This window comes from Schistocerca piceifrons, chromosome 8, assembly GCF_021461385.2.
Source record: "Schistocerca piceifrons isolate TAMUIC-IGC-003096 chromosome 8, iqSchPice1.1, whole genome shotgun sequence".
NCBI classification, from domain to species: domain Eukaryota; kingdom Metazoa; phylum Arthropoda; class Insecta; order Orthoptera; family Acrididae; genus Schistocerca; species Schistocerca piceifrons.
Window position 1 is genome coordinate 140,726,032 of NC_060145.1, and position 17,343 is coordinate 140,743,374.

Genomic DNA, 17,343 nt, shown 5'->3' on the forward strand with positions numbered 1-17,343 from the left:
TCCATCTTCATAGTACTCTTTAATAAGTTTACATAAGTACTCTTTTGTTGATTCTCCAATTTCCCCTCAGTATTTCTGCTGAGATATTATCTGCGCCTGTCACTTTGCTATTACTTAGAACATTCAAGGCACTGTTGAATTCCTCTTTAGATATAGGTGGCCCTATCATGTTGATATCCACACTGCTCTCTTCTTCCAGAATTTCCCCCTCATTAGCAATATCTTCTCCTTCATATAGTTCCTCAATATACTCTTTCCATCTTTCTCATACACCCTCTAATTCAAAAAGTAGGTCGCCGTTTTTATTCTTGACCATATTTGTTTTTGTTCTTGGCTTTATCTGCATTGATTTAATTTTAAAGTAGGCACTATCAATTTGATCTCCACTTGGATCTTTTTGAATTTCCTTACGTTTGTCGTGCATCCACTTTTCTTTTTCAAATCTACATTTCTGTGTAATTGCATTTTTTACTCTTTTGTACTTATCGAAATCTTTTTTCCTCAGCCTGTTTCATTCTTCAATACGGTCTAGCATTTCCTTGGTCATCCATGGTTTCCTCGGTTCTAGTTTCCTTAATCCTACTAGTTCTTTAGCAGCTACTTCTAGGGTCTCTTTGAATCCTTCCCATTCTTTCCTATTACTATCAGGTTATCGGTCAATTCTTTCATGTCCGCAGCTACTTGCTTTTCCTTTAAGTTTTTCTACAAACCATCTGTGTTGGTTAGTTCTTTTATATTTCTTAAATCTGCTACTATATTCTGCTATCACTAGAACATGGTCACTGTTTATATCATATCCAGGGTATGAGTGGCTAGATTTTATTTGAAACACGTTGTTCTTCCATTTTCTTCTGAAAATTATAGCGACACCATTTCTTCCTGTTCGAGCACTACCATTGTGAATGATCCTGAAATCCCGACATAAAATCACCGTTACTGTCCCATCTAGTTTCACAGACTCCTAATATGTCCATCTGTGACTTTTCCATCAGCATCTTAACCTCTTCTAGTTTCCCAGTTTTTAACATGGTTCTGACGTTCCATGTTCAAATTCTCATAAGATCCTTCGTTCCTTCACTCCTTACTGCCTTGCCCAAGACATTCGCTCACAGAGATCCAAATGGGGGAATTGAAGCTCCGGAAAATTTTGAATTGGGTGTAGCCATATTTCTATTTGGAAATCATGTATGGGATCATTACTGCAGTGGTTTCCCATTGCCTTCTGCAGCCTCCTGTCACTGACCATGTTAATGGTTCCTCCACCTTTTGGGACAATTTCTCATCCCTGGGACAAGTGGGTGTCCCTTCCTTACCTGCTCATCCGCCCCTTACTGGCCATTGGCACTTAGTAAGGTTGGTCTCATACCGGGAGCCATTCGGTTAATAGCCATGTGTTAAAAAAGAAAATGAAAGATACCTTCGGGCCTCACAACCTAATGCCGTCGGGGTCGAAGCAACAAGAATTGACCAAGAGAGGCCGACAGGAAAGAAGAAAGCAGAAGGCTAACACAAGTAAGTGGAAGCAATGCAAGACTTAGCTAAGGGCCCGTGTGGTTGCCACCCACATACAAGTATAAGTACCACCCATATACAAGTATAAATATTAAAATAACCAAATACAGCACTTTAGCTTCACAAACATTTGTAAGTCAGTGTCACATCCACTTGGTCTGAGTCTAACATCCAATCAGAGCAAAGGACACATGACATCATGCATATACGTATCTGCTGGTAAAATATGACACTGAGAATGTTTATTTCAATGTTTATAAAATATTACTGTTACTATTTTGTGAGCGAAGTTCATGGTGCAACGTAATCAGTTGCATAGTAGTAGGTTAGGCTGAAAGATACTACACACCATAATAATTTACTTATTTGCTAAAGTGCAGCACCATATTTGGTGTTTTTTATATTTATATTTGCTTACTGTGAAAATTGTAGTTAATTGATCCACCACATCAATTACCTCACAAAAGAACATCATCTTTTGTATGACAGGTTGTGCAAAAGTGTCCAGAAACATCAGGTAAGCAACTAAAACTTCTGGAATGCAGTTTGCTGTAAGTAGGGGGTTTTTGTTTGAAGTCAGATCTACATAGAACCATAGATCTTTATGTGGAAAATGAAGTGTCATTTTAAGATTACATGCAGTTCTCAGCATTGAGAAGTAAAGTTAAAATCAAATTTCAACAATCAGTAAAAGAGTTACTAATTTTAAAAAGCTGTTGCCTTTAGATATGCAAAATTTTCGCATGGGAAGGGGTAAAATGCTAAATTTAATGCCTTTTTTAATAAACAACTACTTCAGGTTATGTCGCTAAAAATTACCAATTTCACGTTTTTGTTTACACCACATTTTCCTGTCCCTAGATATTGAAGACATTTATTAATTATTTTATGCTTATGCATTGCTACAAGAACTTCTTTCAAGCTGGTTTTGTTATGATAAGTGATTGTAAGAAAGCTACTGTATGTGCAATATCAGCTGCCTTTACATTCTGCCCGTTTGGGTAAGCATAGCTTGTAATATGCACCCTGCTCTCCCCCTCCAAAGCTGTCCCAATGCATGGTGTGTCAACATAGGCGGTGTTTCTGCTGAGCAGTATGTACAGAAGGGCACGGGCAGTAGTGTGCATCTATGCAACGTGCTACTGACATAGCTATACATTATAAAACATGCACATTATGCTACAAGTAATGTGGAAGTACAGATTACACACAATGAAGATCGTGTAAGTCCTGTGTACATTACTTTGAATCTCATCAAACAATTATATCCAACTATAAAAACATTCTCACACATATGATAAAGATCAAAAGTTGAAGAGTAAATAGCTTTTTCCAAGAGTATATATTGTTTCCCAATTTGCATAATATTCTTCAAATCAATAAGTATCTTTACTATACACTTTCTAAACCAGACGATGTTCTGCCTCAGGGTCAAGCAACCTTCATACCAAATTTCATCAAAATCAGTTTATCGGATCAGTCACGAAAACATAACAAACGGAGTTACTTTCGTATTTATAATATCAGCATGGATAAAATTTTCAATTATGATATCTTTCTTCCTCTGATCTGATTTTGATGAAATGAAGCTTATATAGTGCTCCATGCTAAGCTCAAATCCAATGAAAATTCATCTAGCAGTTTTGGAGAAGTGTGTTCCAAGTAAACACAGACAGACATGGCAATCTTACAGATTTATTATTAGTATAGATTTATCTCTATTAAGCCAAGGAACATCTCACGATGATATGGAATTTGTCAAGACAACACAAAGATAATCAACAGGCCAAAATATATAACACAGCATATGTAAAAGCCTTTAAGAGGATGCAACACATAGACTTTGGGGATAGGGTAGGTTGTTGATCATGGCCTCGATTAGGGTACCATTGAAACCATAGGTTTTTCTTTGCCAGCTAACTGAACATGAATAACTGCACTACAGCTAAAAGAGCAATAAAGAAAAAACATTATAATGTTAACTCTTAAGACTTCTTTTGTCAGAAGAAGGAAAATACTGAAATTGGAGGAAACAGTAAGATGAAATAGTATTGGAGGGAACAAAATGCTACTTGGAATCCTGAATTAGGACAGGCACAGAGTCAAAAAAAAATTTGAAGGAAAAGCCATTGATAGCAAAGGTGCAATTTCTATAAAATTAATGTTAGCATATCTATTAGTATCCTCTGATCACTCGGCAATTTGATGCACTTTATTGTCAGCACTACTGTGGAGTTTGAATCTCAGCTGTTGGTGAATTGTCAGCTCTGTATATTCTTCTACAATTTATATTTATCCTCATGCAGGATTTTGAGTGATTTTTCACTCTCCCCAGTACCTGTGCATCCTACAGTTTATGTTATCTATCCATCCCTTTCTCCTAATGAATTTTAAAATTTTGTAAGTTAAAGTTTGAATCAAATTTCTTTAATCTGCAAGTATCAGCTAAACCCCAGACGTTGAATTCCTGTAGCTATTAAGTTAGCATTTTCCTCTTGCCTCAAATTTGGTCAACATTCATTTTCATTTCTGTCTATTGCAGTCACTAAACCATTGAAAAAACAAATTAACATGCACTTTTGGGAGTTAATCTGAGTTGCAAATTCCATTTTTATGCACAATATTTTGAACAACATAGTCATTTGCTGCAAGTGCCATGAGCTGTGTTGTATGTACCCTTGTTGCTTGGGCTCCAACCGGACTGTATGGTCCAGAATGACTAGAGTTAAAGCACTACATAGCTTACAGCACCTGAAGATGATGACTGGACCAATTCAATTGTCAAAATGTTGTTAAAAAAAAAAAAAAAACAACTTGGCTAAAAATCCGAAATCACACCATTAATCAATCACACTGAGAAAACCAGAGATCTATCAAAATGAATTATTAGTACAGAATCTGAAATAGCTGCCTCTTTTGTATACTGCACACACAAAAAATGAGGAACACAATAGAACCTACATATACAATGTGCATATGCCATCCAATATTTATTTTCACTCATTGGAGATGACATAAGCATCACAAATTTGTCTATTTGAATTGGGAAGTAAATGCTAGTTGAGAAAAAATTAGGATGCACCAAGTCATCAAGTCTTAACATAGCCTTCTTTAGACCCATTTAGCTGGGTAACAGATAAGAAACGGAAATTTATACAACACAATGGACATAATGCACAGGAATACAGAACTGTAACACACCTCTTCCTCACTTATTTATGATAAAGACAGCAAAAACTATTCCCATAACTTATAGGCACTGGGGAATATCAAGACAAACAAGTTTATACAGCACACACAAATTGATCCAATAGAGCTTAAAATCATAATACTGATTATCACTTACTTTTTTGATGATGAGAAACAGTAGATTTTGGAAGCTGTTTGCAGTTACATGGTATTAAATATGCCTACAAAATATATTTACCAAACATCAAGTAGTTAAAAAAAAAAGAAAAATCCCCCACCCCTCTCATGCATACATTTCAATGCAAAAATAATACGCACCATCATTTTCTTAATCTTGGTGTCCATGAATGCTGCTGGTTTTGCCTCCTTAACAATTTTTGATGCAACACTTCTGTCTTCACCTCCAAACTGATACTGCAGTCGATCTGCTGTTGGGCTCTGATCTGAATACTCATTATCAGACAGACCTGAAACACTTTTCTTAATACAGTATTGATGCTCACGGGTATCATTAATGCTCACTTTACAACTGCTTAAAATAGACAGTTAATATCACACAAAAAATTAAAACAATGAAATCAATATAAGTGAGTTAAAAAATAAGAAGTAATTCCAGTAATAACAGTCCAGAAACTAAAGCTTGTGGTTTTTTTCCCTTTATGACAATAATGCTCACATAATATAAACTTTTCGACAGAAAATTTCCTCTGTAGGAATTAACAATGAATTTGAATGCATCATTGACATGAGAACTGTGAACTTTGTTCAACCAGATATGTGAGGCAGAATAAAGTAGCACTCAAGTTGATATTATGTTCTTTGACTCCTGGAAAATATTTCCATGCTGTCATCTAGTGAACAAGGTCCAAATGGGTGAATGGAAGAATTCCTGGCACATATAACTCTGTCTGTCATCCCTAATGAGGCAGAAATCATATGTGAATGTTGCTTCAGGTCTACTCCATGAATGCTTTATAGGATTTAAATGGTAGGTATTTTTAGATTGTGAGAGTCCCTCTGTAGTATACAGAGAAGTTGCAATGTCAGAAAACTGTAATGAAACTATGATGACCCGCAGAGGATAACACGCCGTGCAGGTACTGGCAACTGATCAGTTAATATTAACAAATGTAATATATTGTACTTCAATAGATGGAAGCACATATTGTTTCATTGCAGCATAGGTGATCAATCACCAGAAAGGGTGACAATTGTAAGTGGAGTAATCATATAAAACTAAAAGTACGAAAGGTGGATACCCATTTGAGATACAGTAGAAAAAGGGTGCAACTTACAGAGCCTTCATTTTCTTGTGATAACTTCTCCTCCTCCTCCTACTACTACTACCACTACTGCATATACTCACTTCTTAGCTGTAGGAGTCTTCTGTGGCACTCAAAGGCACAAAACAGGGACACAATTTTTAAATTGCAGAAAAGGGCTATAAGAATAATAGCTAGAAGTACTGGCTGCACTTATTGTAAAGTACTGTTTGTAAAACTGGGTATCCTTACTGGAGCTAGTGAGTATATTGACCGATCTCTTGTGAATATCAGGGTAAATATTATTAAACAATGGAAAATTCAGGATGGGATGACAATATTGTGAAAAGTATCGATTGCTACTCACTATATAGCAGAGATGCTGAGTCCCAGCCACACCAGCTAGACTGCTTCTCCCACCATGCACTGCTGCTCGCAGTGTGACCTCACAGCCAGAGACTGTGATCATGTGCTTGTGAGTTGCATTTGCGTGAGAGTATGCTTATGTTGTCTAATAGCGATGAAGGCCTTTCTGGCCAAAAGCTTACTCGTTTGACAGTCCTTTTGTTGTGCCTATCTACAGCTCTGCATCTCCGCTATGCGGTAAGCAGCAATCCATCCTTTTCATAATATTGGAAAATAATATTGCGCATTTAACTAACAGTTCTATACATAATCAGAAACAATAACCAGTCTGAACCCACATTTACCACGGAAAAAAATCTCAAAACACCATTTTCTATCAGGGAATAAAACTGTGTAATAAATTGCAGAAGGAGACGAAAAATATAAGTAAACTACATTTGTTTAAAATGGCAGCTACAGCAACATTCTTCATAAGTAAAGCATACTACACAATTAATGATTATTGAGAGGACTCAGAGGAGTGCTTCATAATTAAATGAGGTAACTAAAACACCTTGTCCCTTTACAATGCTTTTACAAGAAAATCATGTACCACGATATATAGTGCATGACAGTAATGTCCTGTCATTCTCGTGAGTTCAATATCTAGTACATCATGGGGGGATGCTGAATCAGTTTTTCAATTTGGATTGAAGATGGGCATGAAGACATGTAATGGGGCATAGTGATACATTTACAGGTCTGGAGACAGTTTCCAGAACAGACTGCAATTAGCGCAAGGGACACAACAGCATGTCCATGGTTCAGGAGCCACAAGCAGATGTCCTAGGTGTGTGCAGCGATGAAGAGCAAAACTATGTTTATAATATTAAGTACCTGGAGAGAATTTTATATAAACCTAACAACATTATACAATGGGGCCCTACCAAATAATGTAGTGCAGTTGTTGAGATGTTGACCTAATATTCAGGAAGATAGAGTTTTCTCTGTCTGGCAATCCTGAGTCAGGTTCTCCTACAACATTTCATGCAAATGCCATGATGGTTTCATTAGGAAGGTCACAGTTGACCTCTTGTTCTATGTTCACAAAAGCATGCTTATATATTCTGTGTGTATGTATATTTGTTATTGAGTTATTTATTTTCATTGTCTAATAATGACAAATCCTACATTATTGTAAGATGATCCCTGGATGAATAAATAAATAAATTTACTGTGTACTGGCACTCAATATGGAACCTTAACCACATAAGATTAATAGATGAGATAAGAAATATTCTGCAAAAGGCTGGGTATTTTGTCATGCTTTCATTTTGTCGGCACGAAGCACCATGATGACACCGAACCCGCATTGGGAAAAATTTTCAGTTCAAATTCTGAGAAGCCAAGCAACATATCATTCCTCCAACATGAAATGACGACACTGGAAGCTCAAATTTATACAACAATTCACTGAAAGTGGGGGAGGTACAGGCATTGAAACTGCTGCGGCACAAGTGCAGTGACAAACTCAGGAGATAGTGATGACACCAATGACCTCCGTTTCTGCAGCAGCATCGGCTTTCTGCCCTGGGTGTTTGAGAACCAAAGCAAAGAAGATAGCAAACATTGCGGGCAGCATGGCTTTATCAGTCTTTCTGGTCTCACCATATGGGTGAGTCTTAAGATCTCGTATCTTCGGTTCTTCAAGATATATGCTGCAGTCTTAACTCCAAACAGGGTGATCCTGAGAGCAATTTACACACTGCAAAGCTGATGAAAACATGACTCCTTCATAGGCTGCCTTACCACATTTGCCACAAGTGGCTTCTCCCATATCCCTAAAAGTAATATGCACAAAGCACTGGCATTTGAAACAGCGCACTGGGTTGGGTACGTAAGGTCTCAAGCTTAGGCGAAGGAAACCTGTCTTAACATGCTCTGGAAGTTTAGTGCTGCTAAAAACCAGTATGAATGAGTCGGATTTGACAGCATTACTATCCACCCTTTTCATGATATTCTGTCCATCAACTATTCCTTCTTGGCCCACTTAATTTTCTGTTCTTCTTTGGGAATGTCCAGCAGATCCTGTCATGTCACAACAATTCAACATTGTGTGGAGCTCACTGTCCGTGGCATATTTCCCAAGGCATTTCACTTTCTGCAGGTTCGCTGCCTGGTGGTAATAAGTAGTTTCAACAAACAGTGTCCCACTGCGTAACCGTTTAACTGATTTTAATGTCCCTGTGACGGCCTCTAAACACTTTTGAATGTAAAAAGGGGAGACTTTTTGAAAGGTGCCTTGCTTCTTTTAACTATCAAAAATACATTCTCACCTGCAGTATGCATTCTGTTACTAAATATCTTAGTGTCCTTAAGAACTTCAGAATCGGGAGGGCTCATCACACGAGGCCTCCCATTCTGCTGGGAGGAGGAGAAGAAGATTTTGAGGGGCCCATCTCAGTCCCACGAGCAGTTAGGTAAATACAAGTCCACCTAGACCGAGCCCCACGTGCTTTGATAAGCCTTTGATATGTGGCACAGACAGATCTTGGTGGAATGTTAACATGTGTGCCCCCCCTTTCAACTGAAGTTGTGGCAGCAGATTAACTGGTAAAATATCCCAACATCTCAATTAGGTTGGGAGATGACAGTCTGGTCAAGTGTTAGTGAAGTCAACAAAAGTGAATATGAAATTTTTGTTGTGGTGATATATTGATCTGTACTGTAGACAAAGTCTATGAAAAGATGGCACTTTGGTTGTGATTTGGTGAAGTCAACAGATATGACTACATGAGGCTACCTTTATTTCTTATTATGATATATATTTTATGCACATCTGATTTAAGCAAGTGATTTAGGAAGCTGCCCAACACAGAAGAGTGATACAGCCAGGTTTAGTATTTCCCTAGGGTGGAGGACAGAAATCTAAAGGGAAGTATGAGCAAGTGCAATGGGAAGGGAGAGATAGGTGTCACGAACAGTGGGAGAAGATAAGGAAGGAGAGGGAAATTAGCATTTCACATCTTGCGAATGACACAGTGACTGTAAACAACGAACAAGCACAAACAAGGGAAGGATGAGGATGAAAACTGGCACTGTTCTTTTCAAATTGAGACATCCCCACCTTTGACTATAGTGGTTTAGGGAAATCATAGAAAATCTGAAGCTGGATGGCCAGATGAGGATTTGAACTGCTGTCTCCTCGAATGTGAGTCCAGTGTCTTACCACTGTGTCACATAGCTTACTGAGGAAGGAAGGACGATTTAGATAAGATGTCTCGTCAACACTGAGTTCATTCGATATGGAGTACAAGCTTGGAATGGTTCAAGGACTGGGAAGGAAATCGACTGTGCCCTTTCAAAAGAAACATCCTGGTATTTGCCTGAAGTGATTTAAGAAAATCACAGAAAATCTAAATCAGAATGGTCATATGCAGATTTGAACTGTCCTCCCAAATGAGAGTCCATGTTGTTGAGGATAAAAGACAAAAAGGAACAGGAGAAACCCATTAAAAAAGTGAGATGAAGAAATTCAGACTAGATACACAACCAAACCAAAGAGCATTGATAGAACTGAGCTAGTAAAAAGCGGAAGAAAAACAGTGAAGATGAGAGATACAAGTTGTGAATGGAGGAACTTGACAGAAATTAAACACGTGTTCAACTACATTATTCCTTCGCATCTGGACAAGTGGATAATATTTCTGCCTGCGAATTTGTATAACTAGATTTCTGAAATAAGATAAACAAATACTGTAGACTGCATGAAATCACATGATAAGTTTAATTTTGGTAAATGTGATGACTGTATTTAAAAGGTTTTCAGTAATATGCCTTAAACACATTGGCATTCACGGATTAAACACTGATAATTTACAAACCAGTTACTCCTGTTCTCACACTAATATTACTGATGAGACTTCCAGGGTATTGTTGAAATAATTTGTTACGGCCTGTGTGCCTGAGCGATACAGATAGCCATACTGTAGTTGCAACCAAAACAGAGCGGTATCTGTTTGAGAGGCCAGACAAATATGTGGTTCCTGAAGAGGAGCAGCAGCCTTTTCAGTAGTTGCAGCAGCAACAGTCTGGATGATGGCCTTGTAACATTAACCAAAACAGCCCTGGTCTGCTGACACTACGAACAGCTGAAAGCAAGGAAAACTACAGCTGAGGGCATGCAGCTTTACTGTATGGTTAAATGATGGCATCCACTTGGGTAAAATACTACAGAAGTAAAATAGTCCCCCCACTCGAATCTCTGGGCAGGGACTACTCACGAGGACATCGTTATCAGGAGAAAGAAGACTGGTGCTCTGCGGATCAGAATGTGGAACGTCAGATCCCTTAATTGGCAGGTAGGTCAGAAAATCTAAAAAGGGAAACAGCTACGTTACAGTTAGATATAGTGGGAATTAGTGAAGTTTGGTGGCAAGAGGAACAAGACTTCAGGCCAAGTGAATACAAGGTTATAAATACAAAATCATACAGAGGTATGCAGGAGTAGGCTTAATAATGAACAAAAAAAAAAAAAAAAAAAAAAAAAAAATAGATACACAGATAAGCCACTACAAACAGCATAGGCCTAGTGAAAGCATTATTGCAGCCAAGATATGACACGAAGCCCACGCCTACCACAGTAGTACAAGTTTATATGCCAACTAGCTCCACAGATGATGGAAGAAATTGAATTAATGTATGATGTGACAAAAGAAATTATTCAGACAGTTAAGGGAGACGAAAATATAATAGTCATGGGGTACTGGAATTTGAAAGTAGGGAAAGGAAGAGAAGGCCAAGCAATAGGTGAATATGGACTGGGGATAAGGAATGAAAGAGGAAGCCGCCAGATAGAATTCTGTGTAGGGAAATACGGAAGCGTCCGATCCCACCCGTCTGCTTTGACCCATGACGTCACGAATATGGCGGAAACAAAAACAAACACACACACTTTCCACAAGAAGCCTAATGACACTAACAGGACAAGCGCGGGAAATGGGGTGTTTTGGGTGGGGGGCAAACTAAATATAAACAAATTTAGACGCCTTGCGTAGCTACAACGTGTAAGTGAAGACAGCCATGCATGAATACCCACCCACCTCCCCAGGGGTCGTAACCCCTGCAACCCAAAGAAGATAAAGATGCTTCAGTAGCTGATTAGTGTTTTTTGTCTTTTTTTTTAAAAAAAAAAAATCTCACGGGATAGAACGAACAGATCAGAAAGATAAATATAATAAACTAAAACAGAAATTCGAGGAAACATAATTAAAATAAGTAATAAGTGTTTTTAAATTAAAAACAAAAAAAAAATCTCACAAGATAGAACGAATAGACCAGAAAAGTAAATAAAATAAGATAAAACGGAACTGGAGACAGCCACACTCAAACCAAACTCCGTGCCGTCATGACGTCACACACGACAACACCCTTACGCCACGGGTCAAAGCCGACGCGTTGGATCGGACGCTTCTGTCGACCCCTGTGTAGAGCATAACTTAATCACAGCTAATGCTTGGTAGAATCATGAAAGAAAGTTGTATATGTGGAAGAGGCCTGGAGACACTGGAAGATTTCAGATAGATTAGGCCTATATAATAGTAAGACGGAGATTTAGGAACCAGGTTTTAAATTGTAAAACATTTCCAGGGGCAGATGTGAACTCTGACTACAATTTATTGGTTATGAACTGTAGATTAAAACTGAAGAAACTGCAAATTTAAGGAGATGGGACTTGGATAAACTGAAAGAACGAGAGGCTGTAGAGTGTTTCAGAGAGAGCATTAGGGAATGACTGACAAATACAGGGGAAAGAAATACAGTAAAAGAAGAATAGGTAGCTTTGAGAGGTGGAATAGTGAAGGCAATGGAAGATCAAGTAGGTAAAAAGATGAGGGCTAATAGAAATCCTTGGGTAACAGAGGAGATATTGCAGTTAACTGATGAAGGGAGAAAATGTACAAATACATCAAGAGGTCCAATGGAAAACCAGTCCTAAGCAAAGAAGGGAAAGCAGAAAGGTGGAAGGAGTATAGGCCTACAGATGTCTATACTAGGGCGATGTACCTGAGGACAATATTATGGAGCTGGAAGAGGACATAGATGGAGATGAAATGGGAGATATGATAATGTAACATTCCATTAGAACTACTAATAGCTGTGGGAGAGCCAGCCATGACAAAAAACTCTTCCATCTGGTGAGCAAGATGTATGAGGCAGGCGAATTAGACTCAGACTCCAAGAAGAATAGTCCTATAATAATTCCAATCCCAAAGAAAGCAGGTGTTGACAGGTGTGAAAATTGCCGACTGTCAGTTTAATAAGTCAAAGTTGCAAAATACTAACATGAATTCTTTACCAATGAATGGAAAAATTGGCAGAAGAAGCCGACCTCGGGGAAGATCAGCCTGGAACACACGTGGCAACACTGACCCTACAACTTATCTTAGACAATAGATTAAGGAAAGGTAAACCCACATTTCTAGCATTTGCAGACTTAGAGAAAGCTTTTGACAACGTTGACTGGAATACTCTCTTTCAAATTCTGAAGCTGGCAGGGAGCGAAAGGCTGTTTCTAACCTGTACAGAACCCAGATGGCAGTTATAAGAGTCAAGGGGCATGAAAGGGAACCAGTTGTTGAGAAGGGAGAAAGACAGGATGGCAAAATATCCCTGATGTTGTTCGATCTGTATATTAAGCAAGCAGTGAAGGGAAAAAAAGAAAAGAAAAATTTGGAGTAGGAATTAAAGTCCATGGACAAGAAATAAAAACTTCAAGGTTTGCCATTGACATTGTAATTCTGTCAGAGACAGCAAAAGACCTGGAAAAGCAGTTGAACAGAAGGGACAGTGTCTTGAAAGGAGGATATAAGATGAACATCAACTAAAGCAAAACGAGGATAATGGAATGTATTCAAATTAAATCAAGTGAAGCTGAGAGAGATAGATTAGGAAATGAGAAACTTAAAGTAATGGATGCGTTTTGCTGTTTGAGGAGCAAAATAACTGGTGATGGTAGAGAGGATATAAAATGTAGACTGGAAATGGCAAGAAAGCCTTTCTGAAGAAGAGCAATTTGTTAACATCGAGTATTGATTTAAGTGTCAGGAAATTGTTTCTGAAAGTATTTGTATGGAGTGTAGCCATGTATGGGAGTGAAACATGTACAATGAACAGTTTAGTCAAGAAGAGAATACAAGATTTTGAAATGTGGTGCTACAAAGACTGCTGAAGATTAGATGGGTAGATCACATAGCTAATGAGGAAGTACTGAATAGAATTGGGGAGAAGCGGAATGTGTAGCACAACCTAACTAAACAAGGGGATCAATTGGTAGGACACGTTCTGAGGCATCAAGGGATCACTAATTTAGTATTGGAGGGAAGCGTGGAGGGTAAAAATTGTAGATGGAGACCAAGAGATGAATACACTAAGCAGATTCAAAAGGATGAAGGTTGCAGTAGTTACTTGGAGATGAAGTAGTTTGCACGGGATAGAGTAGCATGGAGAGCTCCATCAAACCAGTCTCTGGACTGAAGACCACAATATCAACAAAATTTGGTTTCAAAGTAACGTTACCAACGTTTGCAAATTCAACAATATGTATGGAGGCATAATCTAACATTTTAATTGGCAGGAACGGTCATATGGTTACTAAATGGGGAACTTCACAAGGAATAATAATAATGTGAACTATGCCGTACCTTGAGAAGAAAAACCCAGACCACCACTACTAAGTCTGGGTCTTTTCCTAAATTTCTGTGAGTCTTCATCGGAACTTCGGTGTATGCTATCGTAACCGCCACTATCATCTGACCGACGCCGCTTCAGCGGCGACTCTGAATCGTCTGAGCTTTGAGCGCCTTGAGATTCAACACTGCGTCCCTCAGTACTAACGGTGGAACGGCGTCGTTTCTGGGAATCATTCTGTTCTTCATCTGAGCTGTCGTCGTCACTCGAACCTGCAACAACAGACATACAATGAACAAGAAGAAAAGTTCTATGGCACACTTTTAGATACCACCACGTTTCAAGTATCAAATACCACTCAAAGTAGAGATAGGAAATGCATCCATGTTCTGCACTTTCGTCACGATCAACAGATGTTAAACATAAATTCTTCGTAAATCAGAATCATTCGCACACATTTCACTCCGCACTCCCACACTCAAAACATCTGATACATGGACAACATAAACACTTTGAATCAACGATGATTGTTGTGAGAAAGGACTGTAATCTGTGACTCTCAGTCATGTAAGGTCTCCACATCTTGTAACACTGGCGCCAGTCTATACTAAGAGTCTGTTTTCTCTTAGCCGGTTGTATAGGTAGTAGGTGACAGCTAAGTGTGGGCCAGTTGAACAATTAGGGTTTAAATCAGGGCAGATAATCGAGGAATATGCTAACCACCGTTTAACCTGGAGCGCACGATGTACTACACCATTTTATTCTCCTGTTAGTTGACCCCGGAATGGAGTTCGCGTCCAGTTAAGATTGCAACAATTTAACAGCACATTTCGTAGTTTTGCGTACATTTCATATTTACTTTACACATCGTCTGCAGAAATAGCGTGTGCATCGTGAGCGATAAGCTTTCCAGACTGCAAAATCATTCGTTTGAGTATATTTTGGAGCTGGTAGACACTGTCTATGAGTTCAAGAGTGTATTAGAAAACAAGAAAAATTCTGCGATCTTATTAATGAAAACATTTAAGTAACTGCAGTTTGCATGGTGTTGTTGGAAACAATGAATGTGTGGTCAAGACATAAGAAAAGTTATTAAACTATTGGATTGGATTGTTTGGGGGAAGAGACAAAACAGCGAGGTCATCTGTCTCATCGGATTAGGGAAGGACGGGGAAGGAAGTCGACAGTGCCCTTTCACAGGAACCATCCCGGAATTTGCCTGGAGCGATTTAGGGAAATCACAGAAAACCTAAAACAAGATGGCCGGACGCGGGATTGGACCGTCGTCCTCCCGAATGTGAGTCCAGTGCGCTACCCACTGCGCCACATCGCTCTGCTAAACAATGTTTAATTGAGTTTGTTGGGTACTTGCATGTATAACAATATAACGATCTATCCTAAAATTAGTTTAAGATTTAGGTATTTGTTGTTTGACCAGTAACAGATCTTTCTTGATTCCCAATAAAGTATTGGAAAAAGTACGCAACAGTTTCCATTCATAAACAACATCTCTCACATCGACAAGCAGCTACACCAGGCATATGACTTTTTTCCCCAAGAAGGAAACACGTAAATAGTATGCCTAGAAAACATAGCAGAGGCTACGGATCGGTGCCGCCCCCCCCCCCTTCTCCCCCCCAAATACATGAAATGAAAGTTCCAAGGTATGTTCAATGAAATTTATGATTTGATAACATCGTCAAGGGAAGGACGCCACAATCCAAGTAGGGACATAACATAAAAGCAACAGTGAAGTGCGGTATGCTTTGTGAAATAGTTGGTCATTTGAGAGTCTCCAACAATGACAACACAGACAATATTGAGATTGATTTGATTGACAATATGGAGAGATGTTACTGGCTAGCTCGCTGTTGCATTTATGTCTCACAATGATTAATTCATTACAGCAGAAAGGATTTCTACAGAAAGTACCTTTGCTGAGTTACTGAACATGGTGCATCAACTGCTGCAATTCTTGGGCATATATAAATCTTGTTTCTATGATGTTATTGTTGACAACTATGTTGAGAATATATACGAAGAATAAGACGCCAACATTTACAACAAACAACCATAATCTCTTTTATAATCCTGGGGTAGAAATTTACCTATGACATTATCCAAGTTGGAGGGTTTATTGTATTCATCCTAAATGTCTGAGGAATTATTTCATACAACATTTTTGGCTTTTGCAAACATCTTTAGCAGTTCTATGCAATCTGTGAAGTAAGGAGAAGTAACTGTACGAGTGACTCCTTCACTGTGTTCTTCCTTTCCTACAGTAATATCAGCTTAAAACTATCGGTTTTGCCTTCAGAATAAAAATACATCTTCTCAAATGTGAAAGAATTAGCAGTGTAGTTTTTAAAGTAGCATGACAAGAACCAGAGAAGGAAGCAATAACTGCTTGGTTAAAAAAATCATAAAGTTCAAAATTAGAATCAGAAAATTCGAATTAAACAAATGATTACAGAATAAAAGTATATTTTCCACATACATGTGTTTATTTTATTTTCACTTAATTATACCAGAGAACTAAAATAATTAACAAAACTTTCTCTGTGCATGTTGTCCAGTATCATATACATCCTCCTCATAATCCTGCTGGCTATCCCCTTGCCAATACTAATGAAGTCTCCAATGGACAGAAAAAAATCACCAGAGGCAAAATATTTGAGTGTCAGTGGTAGCTGCTTCTTTGGTGGAAGAGAGACATTTCTGAAACAAAGAAAAAGAATGAAGAATGACATAGACAATTTGTTTGACTATCGAACACGAATTTAAAACCACTCCTTCCACTGCTATTATTATGTAGATTCAATAACTAAAGATTCCCTATTAGCTGAATGTCAAATACCTATGTTCTAATGACACACAGATAACAATAACAATATGATAAATATAAATAACCAAGAAACATAACAGCCATATCCTGTAGCTTTCTTAAAAAGGTAGACTTTACTGTTAATTTTAGTGCGTTAAACTTAGCTTGAGTAAGCACAAATAATTTATATGTATATAGGAAAAATTCTAAGTGGTGTATAACTTTTTGGTTCTGAAGCATTGACTAAAATATGCAACATTGCTGTCCCAATGGGAGATAAAAGTGAACCTTATTTTCTGCTATAGATTCAGCCAAGTGAACTCTGGACATTAGTATACTATCAAACTTTTTGTTACATTAAACGGTAGTAATAAGCCCTCAATTTCAGATTGATCGATTGGCTGTTTCAGGGGAGGGGCCAAACAGTGAAGTCATCTGTGCCATCAGATTAGGGAAGGATGGTAAAGGAAGTTTCTTCACAGGAACCATCCTGGCATTTATCTGAAACAATGAGGGAAATAA

The 17,343-nt window shown here is 38.3% G+C and overlaps 1 protein-coding gene across 1 annotated transcript in view; it reads right to left on the reverse strand.

The window, feature by feature from the left end:
* LOC124711168 (cap-specific mRNA (nucleoside-2'-O-)-methyltransferase 1) overlaps positions 1–14,513 on the reverse strand; it is a 284,326-nt gene extending 269,813 nt beyond the window's left edge. Inside the window, exons 1-3 of the mRNA XM_047241092.1 lie at positions 14,353–14,513; positions 14,012–14,269; positions 5,020–5,168 (exon numbers count right to left, since the gene is read on the reverse strand). Of these exons, the coding sequence (XP_047097048.1) occupies positions 5,020–5,168; positions 14,012–14,269; positions 14,353–14,383 (438 nt within the window). The 5' untranslated portion in view covers positions 14,384–14,513. The remainder of the gene's footprint in view (positions 1–5,019; positions 5,169–14,011; positions 14,270–14,352) is intronic.
* Between the last annotated feature and the right edge of the window lie 2,830 nt (positions 14,514–17,343).